Genomic DNA, 22,524 nt, shown 5'->3' with positions numbered 1-22,524 from the left:
TTATTAACCCATTTCTACTAATCTACGTATCTCCACATAGTCTTGGCTTACCAGAGAATGCCCAGGAGTCCCACCTTCCTGGTGTCTCCTTGACTCTGCCTACTATCTTTCTCTCTCCCTGTTTTGATTTCCTGCCTGACTAAATCCTGCCTGCCCATTGGATGGAACAGCTTTATTCATCAACCAATAAGAAAAACATACATTCACAGCATACAGAAGGACACCCCCATCAACGGGGCAGAAGGAAAAGAGGGAATAAAACAAAAGAAAAACTGAATATTGAAGGGAAGAAGGAAATCATGGTGGCTGCCCCTGGAAACAATGTTGCAGAGAAGAGCCCCCTGGAAACAGTGTTGCAGAGAAAAGCTCCATCTCTGCTGGTCACTGTGGGTTCTCTTTGCTGCCATTGGCTCCCTGGGAGTTCTGCTGTCTTGGTTTGTGGGAACTTCTGGGGAGCCAGGGTCCTCTGGCAAGGATATCCAGGCACCTGGGTGGAAAGGGGGCTGGCGGAGTGATGGGCAGCCTTGCCTCATCAGCAGACCCTAAGCTGATTATTACAAACCTCCGCTCCAGCTAAGACACACCTGTCCAGGTAAATTCAAAGCAAAGCACAGAGAGCATTTGCTCCTAAGCAGATCATAAATCATCTGGACGCACTTTTCATTCAGGCCTGGGAGCCGCCGGAGGGCATTGGGCACCTTCCCCTGCTGCACACTGACCCTCCCTTTATGAAGCCCCTCCAGTCACATAGGCAGACAGGGATTCCTCTCCCAGCTGTTCTCAGTGATAAAGTCTCACTGCTCCTAAAAGGTGCCTGTGTGCACTTCCACATATACAGATTCATACATATCATGTGTATACTAAAGTGTGCAGGTAGAAATGAACAAGACAGATGCACACAGATGTGAATACACACACGTGCTCACAAGTATGCAGAGACACAAGTGCTCAGTGAAATGATACACAGCTTGTGAGGACCGTGTGAGGTGGGATGCAAAGGACAGAAGCTCCAATGAGGGGATCCAACTCCTCAGGTGGTGTGAATGCAGTCTTCTAGAACAGCTGTCTCACCATCACCCCCCCCTGCTGCCCACTCACACAGGCCCCAAAGCAGCCACACTTGTGGCCCTGGGACAACCTTATTCCTGCCAAGAACTCAGATGGGCGTTTCCATGGATGTGTGGGTGGTACAGGTAGAGCGAGTGTATGCATCTACGCATGCGCCCAACCACAGCCACGCATGTGCCGTGTCAAATGTGCAAGCTCTGCTTCTGCTTCTGCCTCACTGGGAGCCACAGAGAAGGGTCTGTTAACCTCAAGACTGCTCACTTCCACGTGTGGTGGGCAGCACGGCGTCCTTTTAATTGTCCCCCACAGTGTAAACAGGCCACATGCACCCGCCTATCAACAGGGGGCTTTGGGGCCTGTGCTCTCATGGTTGAGGCCCCCCGCTACGTTGAAGGCCTGTTACTAGGTCTGTAGTTTTTCAACGTTCTGTCCCTTAGTAATGACAGTTCCTAAATTTCTACACAGGTGATGCTCCCTTGAGCCTCATGTACCCCGTCTGCTCCTCTATCTTAGTCGGAGTCACTGCTGCCTTGACGAAACACCATGATCAAAAGCAACTGGAGGAAAGGGTTTATTTTTGTTCCCTCCGGCCTCCCAGATGCCCAGGCCTCACTGGGCTCCAGCGCCCTCCTGAATGTGCAGCTTCATGATGACCACATGAGGGCGCCATTAGCCAAACCATTGTAAAATCCCAAATTTTACCATGAGCCTCATAGTTCCTCAGACTTGCCCTGCCCTACCCCCTTCATTCTTATCACTAGTTTGTAAGTTTTGTACACTGTACTCCAGGAACTGCTCTTAAACTCTAGTGTCACTAAGACATAATAACGTTCAGGTAGGATGAGACATTTCACCCAGAGAAATCAAGGGAACAAGTCCCACTGACTTGAGACGTTCCATCTGTGATGACCATTACCTGTGACCCTTGGGCCTTGGATCTTCTCACCACTAGCTGCCTCTCTCCAGGCCCCACACCCTCTCCTGACCTCATGTGCAGGGGTTCCTTTCACCCAGGGACCACAGGGGAACACATCACACTTGTCCTGCCCTCCACCAACCACTGGAATGCCAGCATCCACTGGCATTTTAGACCACGTGTTCTGAGTGTTGGCTGCTGTACCCTAGCCCTAACACACACTCTTGCTGTTTGGTCCTTGAATATTTAACATCCCATGCTTCGCTTTCTACTTAGGTGACCTGTAGGGTTAATTTTTTCTGGAAAGAAGACATCCATGACACCAAAGGGACTGATGACAAGCCAAAGAAAAGATTCCCCTCCAAGTCCATGTTATCAATCAACACGATGAATTGATGGGGTTTCCTTATAGTCACATGGGAGATAGGGTGCCATGCCCAGAGGACACTGTTCTATATCATCAGCGTTATGCAGCTCTGATGGGGCTTCCTTCACAGAGGTCAGAGGGCTTTGACCTCTGCTGCCCCCCAGTAGGTCCTCCTACTGTCTCTGCTGGGTCGACAGTAAGATACTGCTGAGCTAGGTCACGGGGGAAATATGAAGCTGGGCATTTACTTCTGTCACAGGATAGAGCCTGGCCCTGTGCCTGTCATTCTATGATCACTGTTCCTTCCCGGTGGTCAAACATCACACCTTCAAAACTAGAGCGATAGTGGCCTTGGAGATGGTTCCAGCAAATTCCAAACTCCTGAAACAGCCTTTGTGAGGCCTTTGGGCCTTATTTTGTGTAAAGTAAGCTCACAGAACTCTAATTGAGCTCACATGCCTGCCTGGGAAGACCCCCTTACATGTTTGGAGCTGGGTACCATGGTGGGTGTTGCTAGCAATGCTGGTGCCTGAATGCAGGGGACACGAGAGGCTCCCTCTTGCCACCTCCTCCTCAAGCCACCTCCTTCAGTTCTTCACTCTCAGAGAAACTAGCCACAGCTGTCTCTCAAGGCCCAGGGAACCTCCCTGCAGGATCGCAGGGGAACCACCAGCCTCCTGGGGCCAATTCCGGGGCCTAGTTTGCAGGTAGTGTAGGCAAGGAGACACTGTGATGTTGGGACCACCTTCAGCTGAGCCTTCTCTTCCTATAGAACGATGCTCCCTGGCATGGGAGGGAGAGAGATGTTGGCAGAAGGAGGGGGGGTCTTGCTGGCCCCACATTGGAAAGACACAAGATAGAGCTGTGGCTGGGAACCAGCTGCGTATGCACTGGGCCTGGAGGCTGCCAGTGATGGTAGGACGATAGGGACTGCCTCATTCCAAGATTTCCTACTGTGAGTGTGACTGGGAGGCAGCCATAGTGTCCTAATGATCTAGTGTGGCAGGTCCCTCTCTCTGGGCTCTGTGACAATGGGCAAAAAAATGTAACCTTCCCTTGCCTGGCAAGATAGTACCCCACACTCACAGAGTCACCATGAGGCCTCAGTAAAGAACTGGGGTGGTGTTAGTCCCAGACTTGGCCTATAGCCACACAGAAAGTCAGAAGGTTCTCACCCAGAAAGAGGGGCCTGGCCCTGGCTGGTAGGAATCATGATGAAACCTACTGCCCTGGGAGTTCTCTGTGCCCCAGACTATGAGATGCTGGGATGAGGATACAGCTGCCACCCCACACTCAGTTGTCAAGCCATAAACTAGCTACAGTGAGGAGACCATCCAGAAACACGGCTTGCAATTTGGCCCATCCTCCTAGTGTGTTTTTAATTCTTTGTATTTGTGGTGGTCTGAAATAGAATGGTCCTCATAGGTTCACAGATTTGAATGCTTGGTCATCAGAGAGTGGCACTATTTGAAAGGGTTAAGAGGTGTGGCCTTGTTGGAGGAAGTGTGTCACTAGGGGAGGGCTTTGAGGTTTCAAAAGCCCAATCCAAGCCCAGTGTCCATCTCTTTCTTCCTGCTGCCTATGGATCCAGATGTAGAACTCTCAGCTCCTTCTCTAGTACCATGTTTGCCTGCATGCTGCCATGCTCTCCGCCATGATGACAATGAACTAAACCTCTGAAACTATAAGCAAATCCCAATTAAATGTTTTCCTTTATAAAAGTTGTCGTGGTCATGGTGTCTCTTCAGAGCAATAGAAACCCTAACTAAGATACAATTTGGTGACATGGACTGGGGTATTGCTGTGAGAGACCTGACCATGCTTTTGTTAGAAGGAAATATGGACCTTGGGACTGTGGACTAGAAAAGCAGATGAACACTTTAAGGTGGAGCTTAATGGGCCATACTAGTAGGAACATGGAAGACTGGTGCTGAGAGCAGTGTAGATTATGATGGCTCAGCTCAAGAGGTCTCAGAGGAGGAGAATATTAATAAATGACTGAGACTGTTCTTGTGATATTTGGGGTGAAGTATGTGGCTGATCTCTGCCCTGCCTGAGCCTAAGTTGAAGAGTTTTGGATTAATGGCATTGGTAGAGGAGATTTCAAGACAGCCTACTATTGATGGTGTCCTGTGGTTACTAATGGCCACTCTTATACGGATGTACAAAGAAAAGGAGCAAGCCAGTAAGCAGCACCCCTCCATGGACTCTGCCTCCAGGTTCCTGCCCTGACTTCCTTTGAGGATGAACAGTGATGTGGAAGTGGAAGCCAATAACCCTCTCCTCCCCAACTTTCTTTTGGTCATGGTGTTTCACCACAGCCACAGAAACCCCGACTAAGACAGTCTTTCATATGTAATAATCTTCTCACTCAAATATTAGTGTTCATAGTACAGGATTTTAGAAAAATCCAGATGTTTAGTATGAGTGAGTGAAGGCCATGCCCATGGCACTGGACAGAGCTTCGTGGATGGAGGGCTGAGGAACATGCTGTGCCTCTGTGTGGCCAATAGCAAGTGTCTGTGCTTGCTTGGGCATTTGGGCAGAAGCACATAGGAGCTGGCAAACTGGATGTAGGCTCTCAAGCTTCTGCATTAGGCAGGGGTGGGGCCAGCACCCCTGGGCTGCTTTGTGACATTTGTTCCTGAAGACAATATTCTAGCTTCAGGAACTGACTAAGGCCTCAGGTCCAGGTCCTGTTGTGGAATGGTGAAGGAGTATCTTTATGTGTGTTGGCACATGCATGTGGGTGTATCAGATGCATGTGTGTGTATGTACTGTACAAATGCACAGGAAAACATGTAATGTCTTCCCCAATCACTCTCTGACTTACTTTTTGTGTCAGGGTCTCCCCCCAGATCTAGAGATCACTGATTTGGCCCAACTGATTTGACCAGTGAGCCCCAGAGATCCCATCTCAGCCTCCTGGTTCTAAACTTACAAGTGTGCACCACTGTGCCAGCTTTTTTCTTATGTGGGTGCTTGGAATTTAAGCACAGGCCTTCATACCGCATGGCAAGCAAATTTACCTACTAGTCATCTCCCCAGGTCCTTCATGAAGGGTTTCCATGAGAAATGTAGAGACTGGAGAGGAGGCTGATTCCTCCACAATAGGAACTGCTTCAGAAAACAGGGGGAAACTGAGTCAGGCTGTGGTGTTCTATGAAATGGTGGCCCCAGCCATAAATCTCCACTTTTACTGGATTGTATGTAGGTCACAGGGGCCCCAGCAGGTGGATATTGCTGTTATTCCTGTGTTTGTAGAAGAGGAACTGGAGGTGGTCACAGTGAACCGTAGAAGAGCAGTATCTCACCTCATGCACACCCCTTGGTATAGGCTGCTATTAGGAAGCCCTTTGTGGGTGTCCTTGGTCACTGGTTTGAGGCTGGAAGCATGCAGCCAGGCTGTTTGGACTAAGGCTTATGTGTATGGTGACAAGCCATTGTTCTGAGCCTTCTTTTTCCTGTCACTCCAGGAAGAGTCAGGCTTGGGTGACTGACTCAGAGCTTCAGTGGCAGCCCAGCATATTCCCCTGTAGTAGAGGAGGGAGGCAGGGGTGCGCTCCCATTAGCCCAGTTGTCCTGTGGCCTTGGAGCTTCCCTGACTGCACCATAGGGAAATGGCCTGTAAGCTTGGGATGGTCAGGGACCCATCATCCTTGGATTGTCAGTGTACTGTACTCCAGGTGGCCACTACAATGCTACTACCTCCCTGCCTGGTTTGGGGCTGTGCTGTGGACCACATGGTGTAGGCCAGGACAGGTTAGCTGAATTCACCCATTAAGCACATCAGTGAAACTCTATGTAGGGCCACTCAAAAGCTCCCAAACAGTCTTGGGATGTAGGTGCCTGTATTGCCCAGGCCAGAGCAGGGCTGGAGGTCTATTCTTTCTCCACTTCCTCAGGCACTAGCCCACTAGAACTTGGTGGGGAGGTGAGCAGGTCTGCAATTCTGTTGAGCTGCCAGCAGCAGAAGGGAGAAATCTTTCTTGTATGTGGGCGTTTCATCGGGAGTGTTTTGCGTGTCTTTGAACACGTGGAATCCTTCATCCCCCTGGTGTGCAGGATGCTCTGCAGCACCCTGGTGTGTGCTTTGCATACCACTTTCACATTACTTCCTGGGACTCAGAACAGTCTATTAATGGAGTTTCAGCCTGCAGAGTTTTGCCGACTGCATAATTTATAGTGCACTGTAGAATTCTGACTTTCACTTAAGTACAGAAATGGCTTGCTGAGATACGTTCATAGATTCGGAAATCAGGCTGTCCAAGCCAGTGCCTCCACCAGCCTGTCTCGTTCCTTTCTGCTGAGGATTGGCTGGCTGCAGTGGCTGCTGGCACTGCACAATTGGCTTGGATGTGAAATTACCCAACAGAAGCAGGCCTCCTGCTTCCCCCACTTCCACCCCATGACTCAGGCTTCTGCCGCCAGGCTGAGCTGACAGACTCAGGGCATGCCACACAACTGCACAATGCTGCCCTGCCTTTATCACAGATGTCGCTGCTGCGGAGGGCGAAAGCTCATGCCTCACACCCCACGGACACCAGGGAGCCCTCACAAGCCTTGGAGATTTTCACCCAAAATTGTGATGTCATCAGGAGCCATTTTTTAATGTGTCTGAACACAGGACCTCAGATGCTGGGACTAACTTGATGTATGGGTCCTGAAGCTTGTTTTGGATGGTTTGATCGGCTGTCCCAAAAAGAAGCGGCTTAGCCCTTGCAGTGAAGTGAGATGTCACTCTGTGCCAGGAGGAGGGGCTTCTGCTGATCTGTGAATTGATGCTGAGAAATAAACAACATACCGAAAATATCTGTTCTCCTTTACACAGAAGAAAGTCCTGGGAATTACAGGGTGGGGCTGCTCAGGCCTTCGGAAGCCTGCTTCTCTGCTGAGACCTCTCTCTGGCATGCACTTTGGCTTGCAGTGCAGAGATGGCATGGGATGGTGGGGTCACCGATGTACTTGTAAGCCAGGTTGGCTGCCAGCACATGCTGACTGAAAGTGTTTCTCCTTGTTTCAGTTTGCAAGATGCTGGCATTGGCTTCATCTTGGTCATAGACCGGAGGCAGGACAAATGGACCTCTGTGAAGGCATCAGTCCTGCGAATAGCCGTAAGTACCTCATAGGGCTCTCTGCGCTCCTGGAGGGTGGCAGCTCACTGCTTTTCTTTCTAGTTTGTGTGGAAGGTAGGGGATTAAGGTGGCTAGCAGGGGACCTAGCCAGGGGTAGGTTGAGCCATGCCAGCCCCAGAGGGCTTCCTGATGTCTGGGCATGTTTGTTTTCCTGGGTGGTAACTCTTAGGGTTATTTGTGATTTTCTTAATAATGGATCACACAAGTTTTGAGCAGAATTCTGAGCTTGTTGGTCTTCAGGCTAGAGTGTGGATATTGAATCCTCTCATTGTTTCTAAGCAACTTTAGCCATTCCACGTTGGGCTGTTTCTCTTTAACGTTAGTCCTGAGATGTGCTGGTCCTCTTTACCAAGCCCTCATAGCCCTCACTTCCATGGACTGTCTGCAGCCCCCACAGCCGTAAAGTCGCAGGACTCCCTGGCATTTTCAGGCCACAATTATCATTTCAGAGCAGTAAGACTGAGGCAGCAGGAATCTTTTTTCAACAGCTGTTCCCCGCCCACCCACAGACTTAACACAGGCCATTTCTTCTAAGACAAGTTCACCCACACTTGCTGTCCCCACCTGTCACCCACAACTTCATGAAGGAGCCAAAGTTTGATTGCCCACCAGCACCATGGCACTGGGTTTAGCGGCTGCTAAGGTCTCTGGGCAACTGATCCCATCATTTCCAGTTCTTCTGGGTCAGGAATTCATTGTTGACTTTGGGTCCCCACCACCACCTGGGGGCTGCTGTCTATGGGTTGAAACCCATTCCTCTCTAAGAAAAATTAAAGGCTCTGTGTCCACCGTGATTCTTGCAGCCCATAGTCTGGTTGCACACCTGTCCCTCACTGAGCGTCATCCCGTTGCCACCTTGTACACTTCTGCCAGGGTGCCTAGCAAGCTCCCATCTCCCTTGTCTCCACCTAGTCTTCCTGTCATCACTGATGTGAAATAGTGACAACACCTGGTGGGAGTCTCACAAGACACGGGGCCATTATACAATAACTGTCCTGGCCCCAGGGTCCTGGGGGTGTTTCTGATGTCCCATCAACTGTGAACGGACATGTGAACACACATCCAAATTTCCAGTCACATGGGTTTGTACAGGATGCTGTGACAGGCTGCTCCACATCCAGTAGCAGTACCCAGGTTGAGCTGTTGCCATGGCAGGTCCTTTGGAGAGGATCGGTCAATCCTGGGTTGATACTAGCAGCATCCTTCCCCTCTCCCCAGCTCTTCCAGCAGTGTAGAGAAGCCGTAGAGCCAAGTTTTGCCAATGTGGATGGCAGGAGTCTGGATGGCCCTGACTTCTCTCTCTAGGGTTAGGACCAGCTGTACTCACACTCTTGAGATGAGATCAGGCCCTCAAAACCTTCATTCACATACTTCCCCACCTGGGCAGCCTCAGTTCCTGTACTCACTCTTGCTCACACCCACTCAGAGCCTAGGCACCTTCTCCACAGCTCCTTCTGTCACAGAGGCACAGCTCTGTACCTATGTGAAGCCAGCATGACCATGGCTTTTGCACACATGTACACACCTGATCACATGTCAGGTGAGACCATCACAGTGAGTGTGTGTGTGTGTGTGTGTGTGTGCGTACGTGCACGCGCGTAAGAAAGTAAGTGTGTGTTTTATTTTTTAAATTACATTTATTTACTTATTTGGGGACACATGCTATAGCATGTATATGGAGGTCAGAAGACAACTTTCAGGAATCGGTTTTTCCCTTCTAACGTGGGTCCTGGGAACCTTCACCCACTGAGTGGTCTGTGTTTTATCTAGTGGCTCACTCCCAGGTCAGATGATATGTTTCCAAATACAAAGTATTTTCCCAGGAACCACAGAGGTTACATTTTAAGACTGAAGCAGCCCTATGAACCTGTCCCAAATGTGGCACACACCCCAGCAGGCTGGGTTCCTGCTGTTAGTGTGACCACAGCTGAGCTGGAAACAAGGTGGGTTTCTGAGCAAGCTGGCTCATCTTCCAAACTTTGCTTTGAGAACACAGTGGCTATAAGGAAAGAATTTTTCTTCTATGTTTATATTGTCCTTTTGTTTTCTCTGCTGTTGTTGCCTGTTTTTGAGTCGGGGCCTCACTCTATAGCAGGGAGTGGTCAAGGCTCTTGACCCTCCTGCCTCACTCTCCCAAACACTGGAATTGTAGGCACACAGTACCATACATAGCGTGCATTGATTCTGACACTATAAAATAGGAAGTAGTTTTCCTATGACTCTTAGCATTTGCTGGTGCTAGTTTGGAAGTAGCAGAAATAACTGTTCATTCGAAAAAAAATTGCCATGAATTCTCTTTGGTCTCTAGTGCTTTCCTGTTAGAAGGAATGACCAAGGGTATTAACACACCCTGCAGGCTTTCTGAGCAACTGTTGTAGCCCATGGCTGGGGCAGGCCTGTGAAAATGAAGAAGAAAGTGATCCAGGAGTGTACAGCCAAGCTCGGTGTGGAGTACAGCGAGGGAAGGTTGCCATAAGGGTACTGGGCATGGTAGGCAGTGAGTGTAGGAAGGATCTGAGATTACCCAGTGTGGGGGCAGGATCTACAAGCCAGTTTGTTGTTGTCCTATGACTAGGCCCACCTTCCTGTCTGGCTAGGATTTCTGGAGAGGCTCTCTGAAAGGGCTGTTGCATGTGTGTGAGTATAGCACAGGGCAGGGGAGCAGGCAGAAGGAAGTGAGCTAAGCATGTCTCTGGGAGCATGTCTTGGTTATTCCTGTGATGAGGGAAGCAGTCTCAGCCTCACTAGCTGAAGCCCAGGGAAGGATTCCACACCATTGCATTCAAGGGCCTCAGCTGTCCCCCTCTGGGCCTCTGGCAAGGGTCCCCTGGTGAGGAAGCACAGTATGAGCACAGCGGGGTCTATTGGGGGGCGGGGGGCTGGGAATGGGGAAACTGCCTAGGCCTATCCACACACTCCCCATAGTTGTGGAGGCAGACCGGTACAACTCCTCCAGGATGCTGGCTTTAGAGTATGTCCAGAAGCAGCTGCCATGGTCACAACACCAAGACTAGGGCTCTGTTGATCACTGGGTTTTCTTGTCCAGACACTTTCAGGGAGACTACTGCTTAGCATCTGATACAACCAGCCAGGCCCTCAGGAGGCCATCCAAACAGTCCCACTCAGGGAGCCACAGAAGCAAGGAGGCCGAAGGGGCTTCTGCCTCCTGCTGCCTGGGTTCCTGCTGAGCCACACTTATGTAAGCCTTGGATGACTACTATTCTTAGCTGCCATCTGTGCTACCTCGTGGGTTGGCGTTCCCTGCTTTGGGGTGATCTTTTTCCCTTTTGATGCGTTCAGCTTGGATTGGAAGTGAAAAAAAAAAAAAAAAAACTAAGAAACTGGAGGAGGCGAACATCCAGTCTCCCTAAAATCAGACTCCCAGGGCTTCCTTCAAGAGTAAAGTATGTGTCCATTTGCCTATGTATGTTAATACTCCAGGTGCCTGGTCTCCATCAGTGAGCAAAGACAGAGATGGCAGACCCCAAAGCTGAGAGTGCAGGCACCTCCTCACTGCCAAGCAATTGGCTCAAAGTTTTGAGTAACCATCTTCACAGGGTTACAAAACACCTGACTGTTTTAGATGCTCTGTCAACATCTCACCTGCCCTACCATACAGTACAGTATGTGTTTCTGTGTGTCTAATGGGTGTGTTACCACTGAGGATCTCATCATAGAGTGTACATGTTTATACTCATAGGTAGCCTAGTTCAAACAAGATCTATGCTCTAACATGATTTACTCAAGGAAATTGATTTTGTGTCTGTGAATGTATGAACCTGTGTGTGAGAAAAATTGTATGTATGTATGTATGTATGTATGTATGTATGTATGTATTATGTATGTATGTGGGAGTGAGGAGACCAGAGTTGTAGGTCAAGTGTCTTCTTCAATTGCTTTTCCATCTTATTCTTGAGACAAGGTCTCTCACTGAACCTGGGACTCTGATCCAACTAGACTGGCTAGCAGCAAGTCCCAGGGTCCTCCTGTTTCCATTCCCCTAGTGCTGGGATTACCAGTGCGTACTGCCATATCCCATGAACTACTATGCTCCCTCTGAGGGCTTGAACTCAGGACCTGCACTTGTATAGCAAATAATTCTATAGCTGAGCTATCTCCTAAGCCCCAAGAAAGCAGCATTTAAAGTATTGTTGGGTCTGCCCTGGGGTAGAATGTTTTATGCCCTGGGACTGATATAATCTGTGCAAAACAGTCTAAAACTTACATCAAAGGGACCTGGGCTTGCAGGTCACCTAGCCAACGGTCACATTTGCCTCACTAGGTGTTGTCCTTTGATTCCTAGCCTGCGCCAGTCACTGGGGCTGCAAGGTCAAGTGGCCACCAGAGCTCAGAAGCATCATGGATAGCATCTGTCCAGAATATTCCAGAAGGAAAGTGGGCACAACCCTGAAAATTGTCTGTTTAAATAGTTGCCCTCCATTCAATAACCACGTTTTCCTACTTGCTTTTATTACAGTGTTTTCTCTTTTTAATGATACTTATCAGTCTTAGTATTTGGCTGGGGTGGGAGGTGTTCTCTCTCATGCATGCCTCATCCTTCCTGCTTCTGTCCCACTGGGACTTCTGGTCCATGGTTTTCCTTTTGACAAATACTGGAGTAGTTTAGAAAAACAAAGGCTGATTCTACCTCACAGTCTCAGAGGTCCCAGCCCGTGGTCCGGTGGTTCTGTTGTTTTAAAGCAATGGCAAGACAGACACTCCACAGGGACAGACATGGCAGAGAGACAGCATCCATTCACAGAGGCCAGGAGCCAGAGAGGAGTGACAGGCAGTGGTCAGAGACAGGATAGACCTGTCAAGGGCACAACCATAGGACACTTCCCTCAGCCCGCCTTCCACAGTTCCATCTGTGGATAGGCTATGCCTTTAACCAACCCATGGATTAAGCGCTGAGCCTGACCTAATGGTCTCTGGGAACTCATACTCACCAGAGGAAGGTGCTTCACAGTGACTTGAATGCCACGGTCCAGCAGGCTGACCACCACAGACATTCTTGCCATCACTGATACTTTGCCCATGTACCCATGTATGTGTGCATGTATACATATGTAGATATGCTCTCTCACACACACACACACACACACACACACACACACACACATACACACACACAGAGCCATACTTGTATACTTTCACATACACACACAGAAACTTACATATACACAGAGAAACTTGCTTACAGATACATGGACACATGTGTACACAGAAACATGCACATAGAGACCTGTGTACAGTCATGCATCATGTGTGCACCCAGATACATGTACAGGTGATATACACACATGCATATACACAGAGAGGCACACATACACATGTACATGAAGATATATGCATAAAGAGATGTGCACACAGGTGCACACATACATGTATACATGAAAGCATACAGGCACAAAGGTGTGTGCACACACATCAGTTCATGGACACTTACGCACACATAGGTACATAGATCCACATACACTCATATATGGGCACACTTGTACACACAGACGTGTGCCTGGATATACACCACACATATACATGCACATATGCACACAGATATACATAAACACACGTGCACAAAGTTAACATACATGCATGTACTACACATACATGCCAACTCACCTACACATACACTCCATACTGCTTGCTGAGACCATTTGAGAACTGGTTGCACCATTATGACAAGTTATCTCCAATTTCTTAGCTATATGCCCACTGAAAACGCTGTGCTTTTATGTGACCATAATACACACTGGCAACATAATACCAACATTATTTCGACAACCATGGCAGTAAAAATTATCTGTAAACTCAGGAATATACTATTGAAACATATCTATTCCCTAGTAAACTGTGTTTTCAGATCCCCCCATCTCTCAGAAATGCTTTTTATATCTTCTGCTAAAACCCAAGGTCAGGGACAGCAAGGGCAGTTGTGCCATCTCATCAGTCAGTCTGCGTCTCGCTTTAGGTCTTGTGATGTTGGTACTTAAGACAGCCGGAAGCCAGGACTTTGTAGAAACCCTTGATTTGATATCTTTGCCTCCAGCTTCAAGAAGTCACCACAGCAGGAACCTCATAGTTGGTTACAGGGCACCCATGTGTCCATCAGGTCAGGTCCCTGCCTTCTCCACTAGGAGACGTCTGCTTTGTTTGTGACGAGCATGTCATGTCATCTCCAGCGATGCTTTAGGGGTTTGCCAGCAGCTTATTCCTCAGTACTCTTCCTGCCTGCGTTTGCAGCCACAGGGATTCTTGGACTCTTATCCAAGTAGAGGGTGTACTGGTGTTGTCTTGTGAATGCTTTCCCCAAGTGGCCTTATGCCCGGTGATGCTGGGCCCTCACCTGCACCTCCTAGTTCCCGCTCAACCTGCACCCACATCTTTGCAGCTATGCCTGCCCGTCAATGACCGGATGACTCTTTACTCTCTGCCTGGAGGGCAGGTGTGGGCTCCATCACCGCTGAGATTAAACGGGGTTACAAACTGACCAGAATAGTGTGCAAAACGCCTTTCAGCTCCCAGTGTGAGCTTTATAGTCATATTGCCCCCTACAGGGGAAATGTTAAAGAGCCAGCTGGAGCTTCAAGAACAGGTTGCAGGCACCCGCTTGTGGTAGGGTAGGGGCAGGAAAGTCAGCTCCTGCTCTGGTGGTATTATATTGTCCCATTTTCCTAATAGCTCCCAACACAATGTCTCCTGAGCTTACATAGTAGGATCCATGTGTGTTTGTTTTCCCAGGTCTAACTGATGTCAAGTAGGTGAGGCTGTACTGCATGTCGCCTGTGGGAAACACAGCTGGGTGGCATGGCGGTGCAGATCCACCCTGAGATCTCAGTCCCTGGAAGCTTGGGGTTTATTAACACTGGTCTCATGCATGCTCCTGTGACTGGTGTCTGGAAAACCTTGTCATAGACTCCACGGCCAGCATTTAGCTTCTCCCGAGAAACCCCAGACTCAGAGCCAGGGTCTTCTGGCTGGCTAATGCTGAGATACAAACTCTGGCACATTGATATTAACTCTTGTTTGTTGGATGCTATCAGATAAGAGGGGTTGGCCAGCTGCCAGCTGTCCTATTTACTACTAAGTATAGTACATCAGGCTGGGCACAGCTTGTGTAAACAACAGGAAATGAGCGATATTGTATGTTAGATAAAAAACCTACTGTCATTTTACAATTTACAATTATTGAGCACTTTAAAAAAATGCCGACATCAGACTCTCATGTGTCTGATCCTGGTTTGGAGATGGTTTGGTTTTAGCCTTTCCCCAGCCTTAATTACAGGCCGTTGATTCTGCAGTGGAGAAATACTTACTTTGCTGCTATTTACGTTCACAATAGGGGTTTGTGCACACCCTTGAAACCTCCCACATGGCTTAGGTTTTACACAGCTATTTAATACGAAAATTCAATAGCTTAAAAGAGACTAAGGCAGCTCAAAGAAGAGAAAGTAGCAGCCCATGAGACGGGAGGTCTCCTCTGGCCAGTGGTGATGGTACCTCCCCCCAGGGAGTCTTGCACCTGTTAGGAATGGTGAGGTGTTGTTTATCTTTTAAGGGTCCAAGCCTTAGCCTGCCATACTGAGCCAGTCTTCTGGGAAGTGTGGATCTGGGTGACAAAGCTAATTGAAGTTTAGAGAAGTGTGATTCATTGTCACCTCGAGGAAAGCTGCTTGTGTGACAGTGTCTCCTTAAATAGTGGTGTTCAATTTCACAAAGAGGACAAGTTTGGAAGCCCTTGTGTTCGGTAGCCCCAAATCTGTCCTCAGCTTCTGCCTTGGCAGGGCTGTGTTCTGTCCTTGGTCTGAGCACAAATTCTCTCCCAGGACACCAGTGACAAAGCCTGACACTGGCATTGTAGATTCATAACTCCCTCCTGAAGGAGAAGCTGGGCATGTGCTGTGGACAAAGGCATGTCCCAGCATCCTTGCCATGGTAGGGCAGAGGGAAGACTGGTCACCAGGGTAAGAGTATGAATTGGAGGGCACTCTCTACAGCAGGATCCTCAGGGGTTCCCAGCACCCTACTTCCATATTCACTCAGGAAGAGCCCTGACCATGCCCTCTCAGGGTGCCTATGACTGAAAAGTGTGACATGGCAGGTGATGTGAACATCACCATGTTGAAGGCCCTGTGAGGACCAAGGGTACAGCGTTCAACAGAAGGACATTTTCTTCCAGGGCCAGGCCAGTGTCCACTGTCCTGGACGGGAGGCTAGCCACAAGTGATGGACACTGATGAACACTGCCCTGGGTGGGAGATCACCCGTGAGTGGTAGACATCCGTGTCTGGAAGCACATGAGCTGGACTCACTCCCTCATCCAGTGGGATGGGGAGGCATGGGCTTCACTTCCCATTTTGCAGATGGGAAAATAGAAACAGTAACTTATTCAAGATCAAACACCTTGCAAGAGACAAAGGAGTAACCAAACACATGGAACTAACTATTCAAGGGTATGCATTTGCTTGTGCATGCTGCAGTAATTTATAGCGATCTTGGTTTTAGGTGCTCCACAAATATATATCTCTTCTTGCTTCTTTTTCTTTAACAAATCCGTTAGTGCCCTGTGGCTGAAGTGACAAGGTGCCATGGGTGGGGTGGCTTGAACAATAGAAACTCACTCTCTAGACTAGAAGTCTGGGATTTAGGTGCCTTGCCTGTGGGAAGACCCTGAGTACTAGGATTGAGAACTCCACACCGGGAGTAGAAGATATGCATTTGACCCCCGACAACTATAATACGCTCTCGGCTTTACTTTTTAAGCAGCATCCATGCAGACGCCCACCATTAGCTGTGGCAGCAGTTTGGTTCCATGGCCTGGGCCTCTCGTAGCAAATGCTCCAAGCCCATCTTCTGTTTTGCAGGCGTCTTTCCCAGCAAACCTGCAGCTCGTCCTCGTTCTCCGGCCCACGGGCTTTTTCCAGAGAACCCTCTCCGACATCGCCTTCAAGTTCAACAGAGATGACTTTAAGATGAAAGTGCCGGTGAGTACTGTGTCAGCAGAACCAAGCTTAAGTGCATTCTGGGCTCACAGTATACTCTCAAGGAATGACCTCCATTCTGTGTGGTCTGAGGTTACACTTCCCCTGTGTTCTGGTGGCAGGTTGTCTATGAGTCCCCCTTCCCTTGAGCCCTGCACTGCCCCAACTAGTGATTCATACATGCAAGGCTACGGCCTTGGGTGAGTCCCATGGGATAGCTCTGTCAGCATACTATAAGTCACGGGACATTCCTGTGCTAGCTCACAGTGAGGGGCACACCCCAAATGTCTCAGGGAAAAGCGGAGCTAATAAAGAGGACATGGGTTCATGGATGGAGCTTCATCTGCCAACCACACATTCTTGGGACCTTAGGCAGGAACAACCCAGCAGGTTGTCCCTACCTTGTCTCCATGTTTCCAGCCAGCATGGGTCAGCCTCTTCCTATCTTTCCCCCAGAGGGGACCCTAACATTGGTCTATTTCCCCTCAAAAGCCAAGTCTCTACAGAGTTCCTGAAAGCACACACACCCCACAGTCAATGGAACCTGGCCATGGCCTATGTGGCACCCAGAAGCTGCCAGAGAGTGGCCCTATGTGTTCATTTCTTTTTCACGAAGAGAACAGGAACACAGGGACCATTGCCTGGGTGTGGGACTTCCCTGAAGTGACACCCTTGCTTTTGGAAGTGGAAGAATCTGAGCTGGTTTCTGTCCACAATGCTGCCTGTTGCATCTTGGTCTTTAGGTGGCACCCCTCTCTTACCATACTGTCTAAAACCACTGCCCATCCCCTGTGCTTGCTCCCTGTCCTCTGCTCCAAACTGGCTAGAGCCCATCTCTGAGCTAAATAGGAACAATGGAGCCTGGGTTCTTGCTTCATTCTGTCCTGTCTCCATAGCAGTCTCCTTCAAGAATCAAAGCAATGGCTAGGGGAGGGTGTTCAACATGGCCCAAGGCCTCAAGAGGTGACAGTGACTCTTAAGAGTTATGCCTTGGTATATCTGAGAATAACTAGCCCCCAGGTTGGTGGGAAGGTACTGCATCCCAAGTCTTGTGGCATCTTTCTGGACAACCCATTTCTTATACCTAATTAAGGGTAGAACCATGCAGGGCAATCTCTCACCCAACTAGTGGTTCAAATCCCAATCCAAAACCAGACATGGGAGTTGTGTCCATGGCTCTCTTGCCTCCAAGCCCTATGGATGCTGTAGTCCTTATCCTCTTATGATCAGATGACATCCATGTGCCAGGCCCTTCTCCAACCTTCAGTTTTCCTTGCCTCTGAGCATCATGGGAAATAAGGTTGAGGTCATCTATAATAGTGTATGGTCTCTTTTGTAAACTCTTCTGTAGTATTATGTAAGTATGTGTCAAAAACAGATCTACAGAAACTGTCATGGCACCTGCAAGCTCACAGACCAATCTAAGATAAATTCCACAATTACCAAAGGATTTGGCTTTTAGAAGGTTTCTGATACTTCTCCACTGTACTGACCTCAGGCAAGAGAGCTCGGTAAGAGCATCCCTGGGCTCCTAGCCTTCTCTATTGTGCCTAGAAATGTGTAACACATACATGGTCACACACATACAATTCATGCACATGCATGCACACACACACACACACACATACACACACACACACACACACACACACACACACACACACACACACACACCAGTACCAACAAGGAACAAGGTTAAAGAAAGAGGCAGCATGCTTCCTTGGATTACCCAATCCATCTCTGGCTTACTGGCCGTGAGCCAAGGTTGTTTGGCAGCAGTGGAAACATTTGTTAGAAGAACCAAGAAACAACAGAGCAGCTCTGTGGGAACTCTATTTTCCAGCTCACACTGAGAATCTGACACTTTTCATCTGGCAGCCCCACTCCAGTCAGGGCTGAGCATTCATGCTGCTTCTCGGCATCGTGAATGGTTCCTTGCTGGTAGCCAACCCATGTGTGCTAGGGTTCCCAGCAACCCTGACTTCTGCCCGGCAGTCGATGGAGCATTTTCTCTATTGTGACAGCCCAGGTTGTCTCCAGACGAGCCCCCACTTTAAACTGACTCAGTGCTGAATAATATATGTCATGGTATCAAATAACATCTGCTCTGAGCCTCTGAAGGTTCACTCTGTGTTAGCTGTCTGGCAGCTTACAAAGCAAAGTCTATATTTTTATCTAAAACTTGGGCAGAACAGCCTTAAAAATGGCAGAGAAAGATGAAATCAAGCCATGTGTGAAGAGGTTGGCTGGCCACTGCAACCACCCAAAATAGAACCTCTTTGGAATTGTCAATCCGATGAGATGGGAGCTGCTAAGCTGATCCTCAGCAGGACCTAAAAGGAGGTCTGCTGTTCTCAGCAGGAGCAAGTATAAACTGGCTCTATTTCCTCCTCATACCAAGCTCCCCTTTCCAGAGAAGGATATCCCCTTGGATATCCGTGACAGGCCAGGTACCCTGTGCAGGGTTTGTTCATGTCCAATGGCCCTCACCATCACCCAGTGAGGTTCACCATAATATACCCATCGTATAGACAAGGATGCCAAGTGAACAATGTGAAAAAAAGGCTTGCCTAGGTCCACAAACCAGAGGGCCGAGCTGGATCCATTCAAGTCAGAAGCCAGAACCACCTTGGAGTCCAGAGCAAGCTGCCTGATGATCATCTCCTCTCTCTCACAGGTCATGATGCTAAGCTCAGTGCCAGAACTACACGGCTACATTGATAAATCGCAGCTGACTGAGGACCTTGGGGGGACCCTGGACTACTGCCACTCCAGGTGGCTGTGCCACCGCACAGTGAGTGGGCCTGGGTGCTGTGTAGCCATGTTCTCACTTAACCCAGCAGAATTCTTTTCACATGACAACACTGCCTTTTAAAATACACGCTCACTGAAGTTTCTTCCCCAAGAATGAGGAGATGGTCTCAGTAGACCTTAGTCACTGTAAAGAAATAGCATGAGTAATAAGCCCGGGTGTGGCTTTCTGGGCTTGGAGAAGAAGGAAAAAAAAAAAAAAAAACTACCAAGCCTTATGTCGTTGTGGTTTTCAACACTCACAAGTCTCCTGACAAGGAGGTGGAGGCAGGCAGAGACCCTGAGCGGAGAATGACCCTGGGTGGCAGGGACATTTCCAAAGCCTTCCTGGTATGTCTCTGAAGAAGCATGAGGTTGGGACACTCATGGGAAGGTATTTGCTGGCACACTTGTGTCCACAGGCTTGGGGGCCACTCTCTCCTTTCCAACAACAGTCATGGTGTCAGCTTTCAGAGCTGCAAGCCACGGGCCGTGTGCAGGATTCTGTGACTGTGTTCTCCCTTCTCCCAAGGCAATCGAAAGCTTTGCCCTGATGGTGAAGCAGACAGCCCAGATGCTGCAGACCTTTGGCACGGAGCTGGCTGAAACAGAACTGCCGAATGATGTCCAGTCAACCAGCTTGGTGCTCAGCGTTCACACAGAGAAGAAGGCTAAAGCAAAGGTGAGTAAACAGTTCAGGGGGCCAAGGTTCGGAGCAGGAAAATGTGATCCTAGACAAAAGCTGTCAGGTGAGTTGCCACTCGGAAGGACCAGACAGAAGTAAGCAGGTCTCTGAGATGCCTGGTGAGGTACTGAGAACTGACCAGGCCCCCTTTCAAAGTCCCGTAAGTGAACCCTGTGAAAACGTGTGTGCATCTGTGGGCAGCACCCCTCGGCCCAGAAACCCTGAAGGACTTCAGGGTTTGCAAAGCCAAGACCAGAGCAGTTCCTGGTGGCTGTGCATAGAGGGCAGGGCGGGGGAGGGGTGGTAGCAGCTCCAGTGCAATCAGGCAGGGCCTCACCCTGGTTCTTCTCACCAGTGACTGATGAAGTTATGATTGAATTTGTTGCATACAGTAGCATTGCGCTGCCAGTTTGCACAGCTTTCTAGGGCACAGACACTCTGCATCACTTGCAGTAGACATCTACCTAACCGATGGCTTTGAGACTGTGGGGTCTGGGTGGCTGTAAACTACTGTGTGTCCTAAGGATGGTGCTCTATCTCTGACAGGCATGTCACCCACTCCTTAAAATGGCCTTTTACCTGCACAGGAAAGCCAACTCCAGGAGAGGCACAGTTAAAAAGTCTGGTTTCCAGTTACTTTTTGACCTTATCCCCATGTCCTGAGTGTCCTGTAACCCTAGCTTTGCTGCAGCAGTCAGGAGCATGGCACCCTCCTTGCTAGTGTGTGTGTGTATGTATGTATGTATGTATGTGTGTGTGTGTGTGTATGTATGTATGTATGTATGTATGTATGTATGTATTTAACTCTTTGAGAATCTCAATGATTTATAGAGATATGTATACAATATACATACACACTTGACAGTTTTACATACTCTGTGTGATCATACAGAAGGGACAGTTTGCACCCACAGGGCATAGTGCCCCATCCCAGGCTGCTCCCACTTACTCAGTACTGAGACCTGAGTCCAGCCAGCTGGCTGCAAGACAAGCTCTGTGTGCACACTCTCTGCAGGAGGACCTTCAGCTGGCACTGAAGGAGGGGAATAGCATCCTCGAGAGCCTCAGGGAGCCACTGGCTGAGAGCACTTCCCACAGCGTGAACCAGGACCAGCTGGACAACCAGGCCACTGTAAAGAGGTAAGGCCTGTCCTTCTCCTCCCCCCACCTTGCTGTGGCCCGACTTCTACAGATACACAGCCATTGTGAAAAAACAAGACTAATAGCCAAGGAGATTGCAACAGATCCCAGCAGCTAGCCTTCTGGCCCTTCTCCCTCTCGGGGCTTGGAGTGGACCCCAGCACCCATGACAAAGAGGGCTGGAGTCAAGAACAGACAGTCTCACAGATGGGAAAATGTTGGGCAAGCAGCAGTAGCATAGCCACACATACTCATGTGGCTGCTACATCCCAGTGAGTCTTCGTAGGTAGGAGAGCATTTCAGGGTGCCTGTGTTCCAGCATTTTACTCTAACAGTAAAGGGTTCTGTCTGTGTTTCTCACGTTCATAACAGGGCACAGGACAGACTGCCACCAGTCAATGTCCATTAAGGCTCTCTAAAGCTTTGGCATGTCTATAGCCCCACACTAGAATGCCTCCTGGCATTCTAGCTTCACCATGCTGCAGGCTAGATATGGGTGTCAGTCCCACCTACAGGACCGGCCTACCTGTATGGATAGAATTTTCCCCGGAAACCCAACGAGAGGCAGCCAGGCTCTTGGCTTTTAGCTTTCTTTCACATGGTTCTCTCCGACATGGGCTATGACTGTATGCAGAACAGGCATGTTATATTGGGACCATGGGAAAGGCACACACGCACATACATTAACAAACAGTTCTGTTCTGAAGTGTCGATGTGACAGATTGGGGAGCCTGTAGTCTTGTCTGAAGCGCATCTCACTCGTGTCTCTCAGAACCCTGAGAACCCCAGGGCTCAGCCATGAGGCCAAAGAAGGAATTGCAGGAAAGCTTGTTAAAGCTGTGCACCCTGGGAGGCATAGTCCTCCTCACTCCTGTGGCCTCACTCCTGTGGCCTCATTCCTGTGGCCTCACTCCTGTGGCCTCACTCCCGTGGCCCCTTCTCTCTTTCTCAGGCTTCTGGCCCAGCTGAATGAGACCGAGGCTGCCTTTGACGAGTTCTGGGCAAAGCATCAGCAAAAGCTGGAGCAGTGCCTGCAGCTGCGCCACTTTGAGCAAGGTTTCCGGGAGGTGAGTGGCTGAGCGGCGAGCATGGGATGTTGCTGTTCAGGAAGTGAGGGGTGTGCATCTGTCTGCTAGAGGTCTAACATGTGTAAACTAAAGAAGGCTTGACGCAGGTGATATTTAAAATATAGTTTTTATTTATGTGTGTGGAAGGGATGTGTGCATACGAGTATGTGTATTCATATGGAGGCTAGAGCAGGAAGTTGGTTGTCCTCCTCTGTCACTCTACCTCACTGCCCAAAGACAGGGTCTCCCACTGGACCGGAAGCTTGCCTTTAAGTCCAGACCATCTGGCCTGAGGGCTCTCAGGATCCCAAAGCTGAGATTTCAGTTACACACAGCCATGCCAGGTTTTTATGTGTGTGCTGCGGATTTGAACTT

The 22,524-nt window shown here is 49.2% G+C and overlaps 1 protein-coding gene across 1 annotated transcript in view; it reads left to right on the top strand.

The window, feature by feature from the left end:
- Mcf2l (MCF.2 cell line derived transforming sequence like) overlaps window positions 1-22,524 on the top strand; it is a 64,113-nt gene that overhangs the window by 18,261 nt on the left and 23,328 nt on the right. The window contains exons 6-14 of the mRNA XM_035453013.1: window positions 5,566-5,645; window positions 6,769-6,936; window positions 7,151-7,205; window positions 7,375-7,465; window positions 16,351-16,470; window positions 19,145-19,261; window positions 19,790-19,939; window positions 20,958-21,082; window positions 22,035-22,149. Coding sequence (XP_035308904.1) covers window positions 5,566-5,645; window positions 6,769-6,936; window positions 7,151-7,205; window positions 7,375-7,465; window positions 16,351-16,470; window positions 19,145-19,261; window positions 19,790-19,939; window positions 20,958-21,082; window positions 22,035-22,149 — 1,021 coding nt within the window. The remainder of the gene's footprint in view (window positions 1-5,565; window positions 5,646-6,768; window positions 6,937-7,150; window positions 7,206-7,374; window positions 7,466-16,350; window positions 16,471-19,144; window positions 19,262-19,789; window positions 19,940-20,957; window positions 21,083-22,034; window positions 22,150-22,524) is intronic.

This window comes from Cricetulus griseus (assembly GCF_003668045.3).
Source record: "Cricetulus griseus strain 17A/GY chromosome 1 unlocalized genomic scaffold, alternate assembly CriGri-PICRH-1.0 chr1_1, whole genome shotgun sequence".
NCBI classification, from domain to species: Eukaryota; Metazoa; Chordata; class Mammalia; order Rodentia; family Cricetidae; genus Cricetulus; species Cricetulus griseus.
This window is presented reverse-complemented; position numbering and strand designations above follow the sequence as displayed.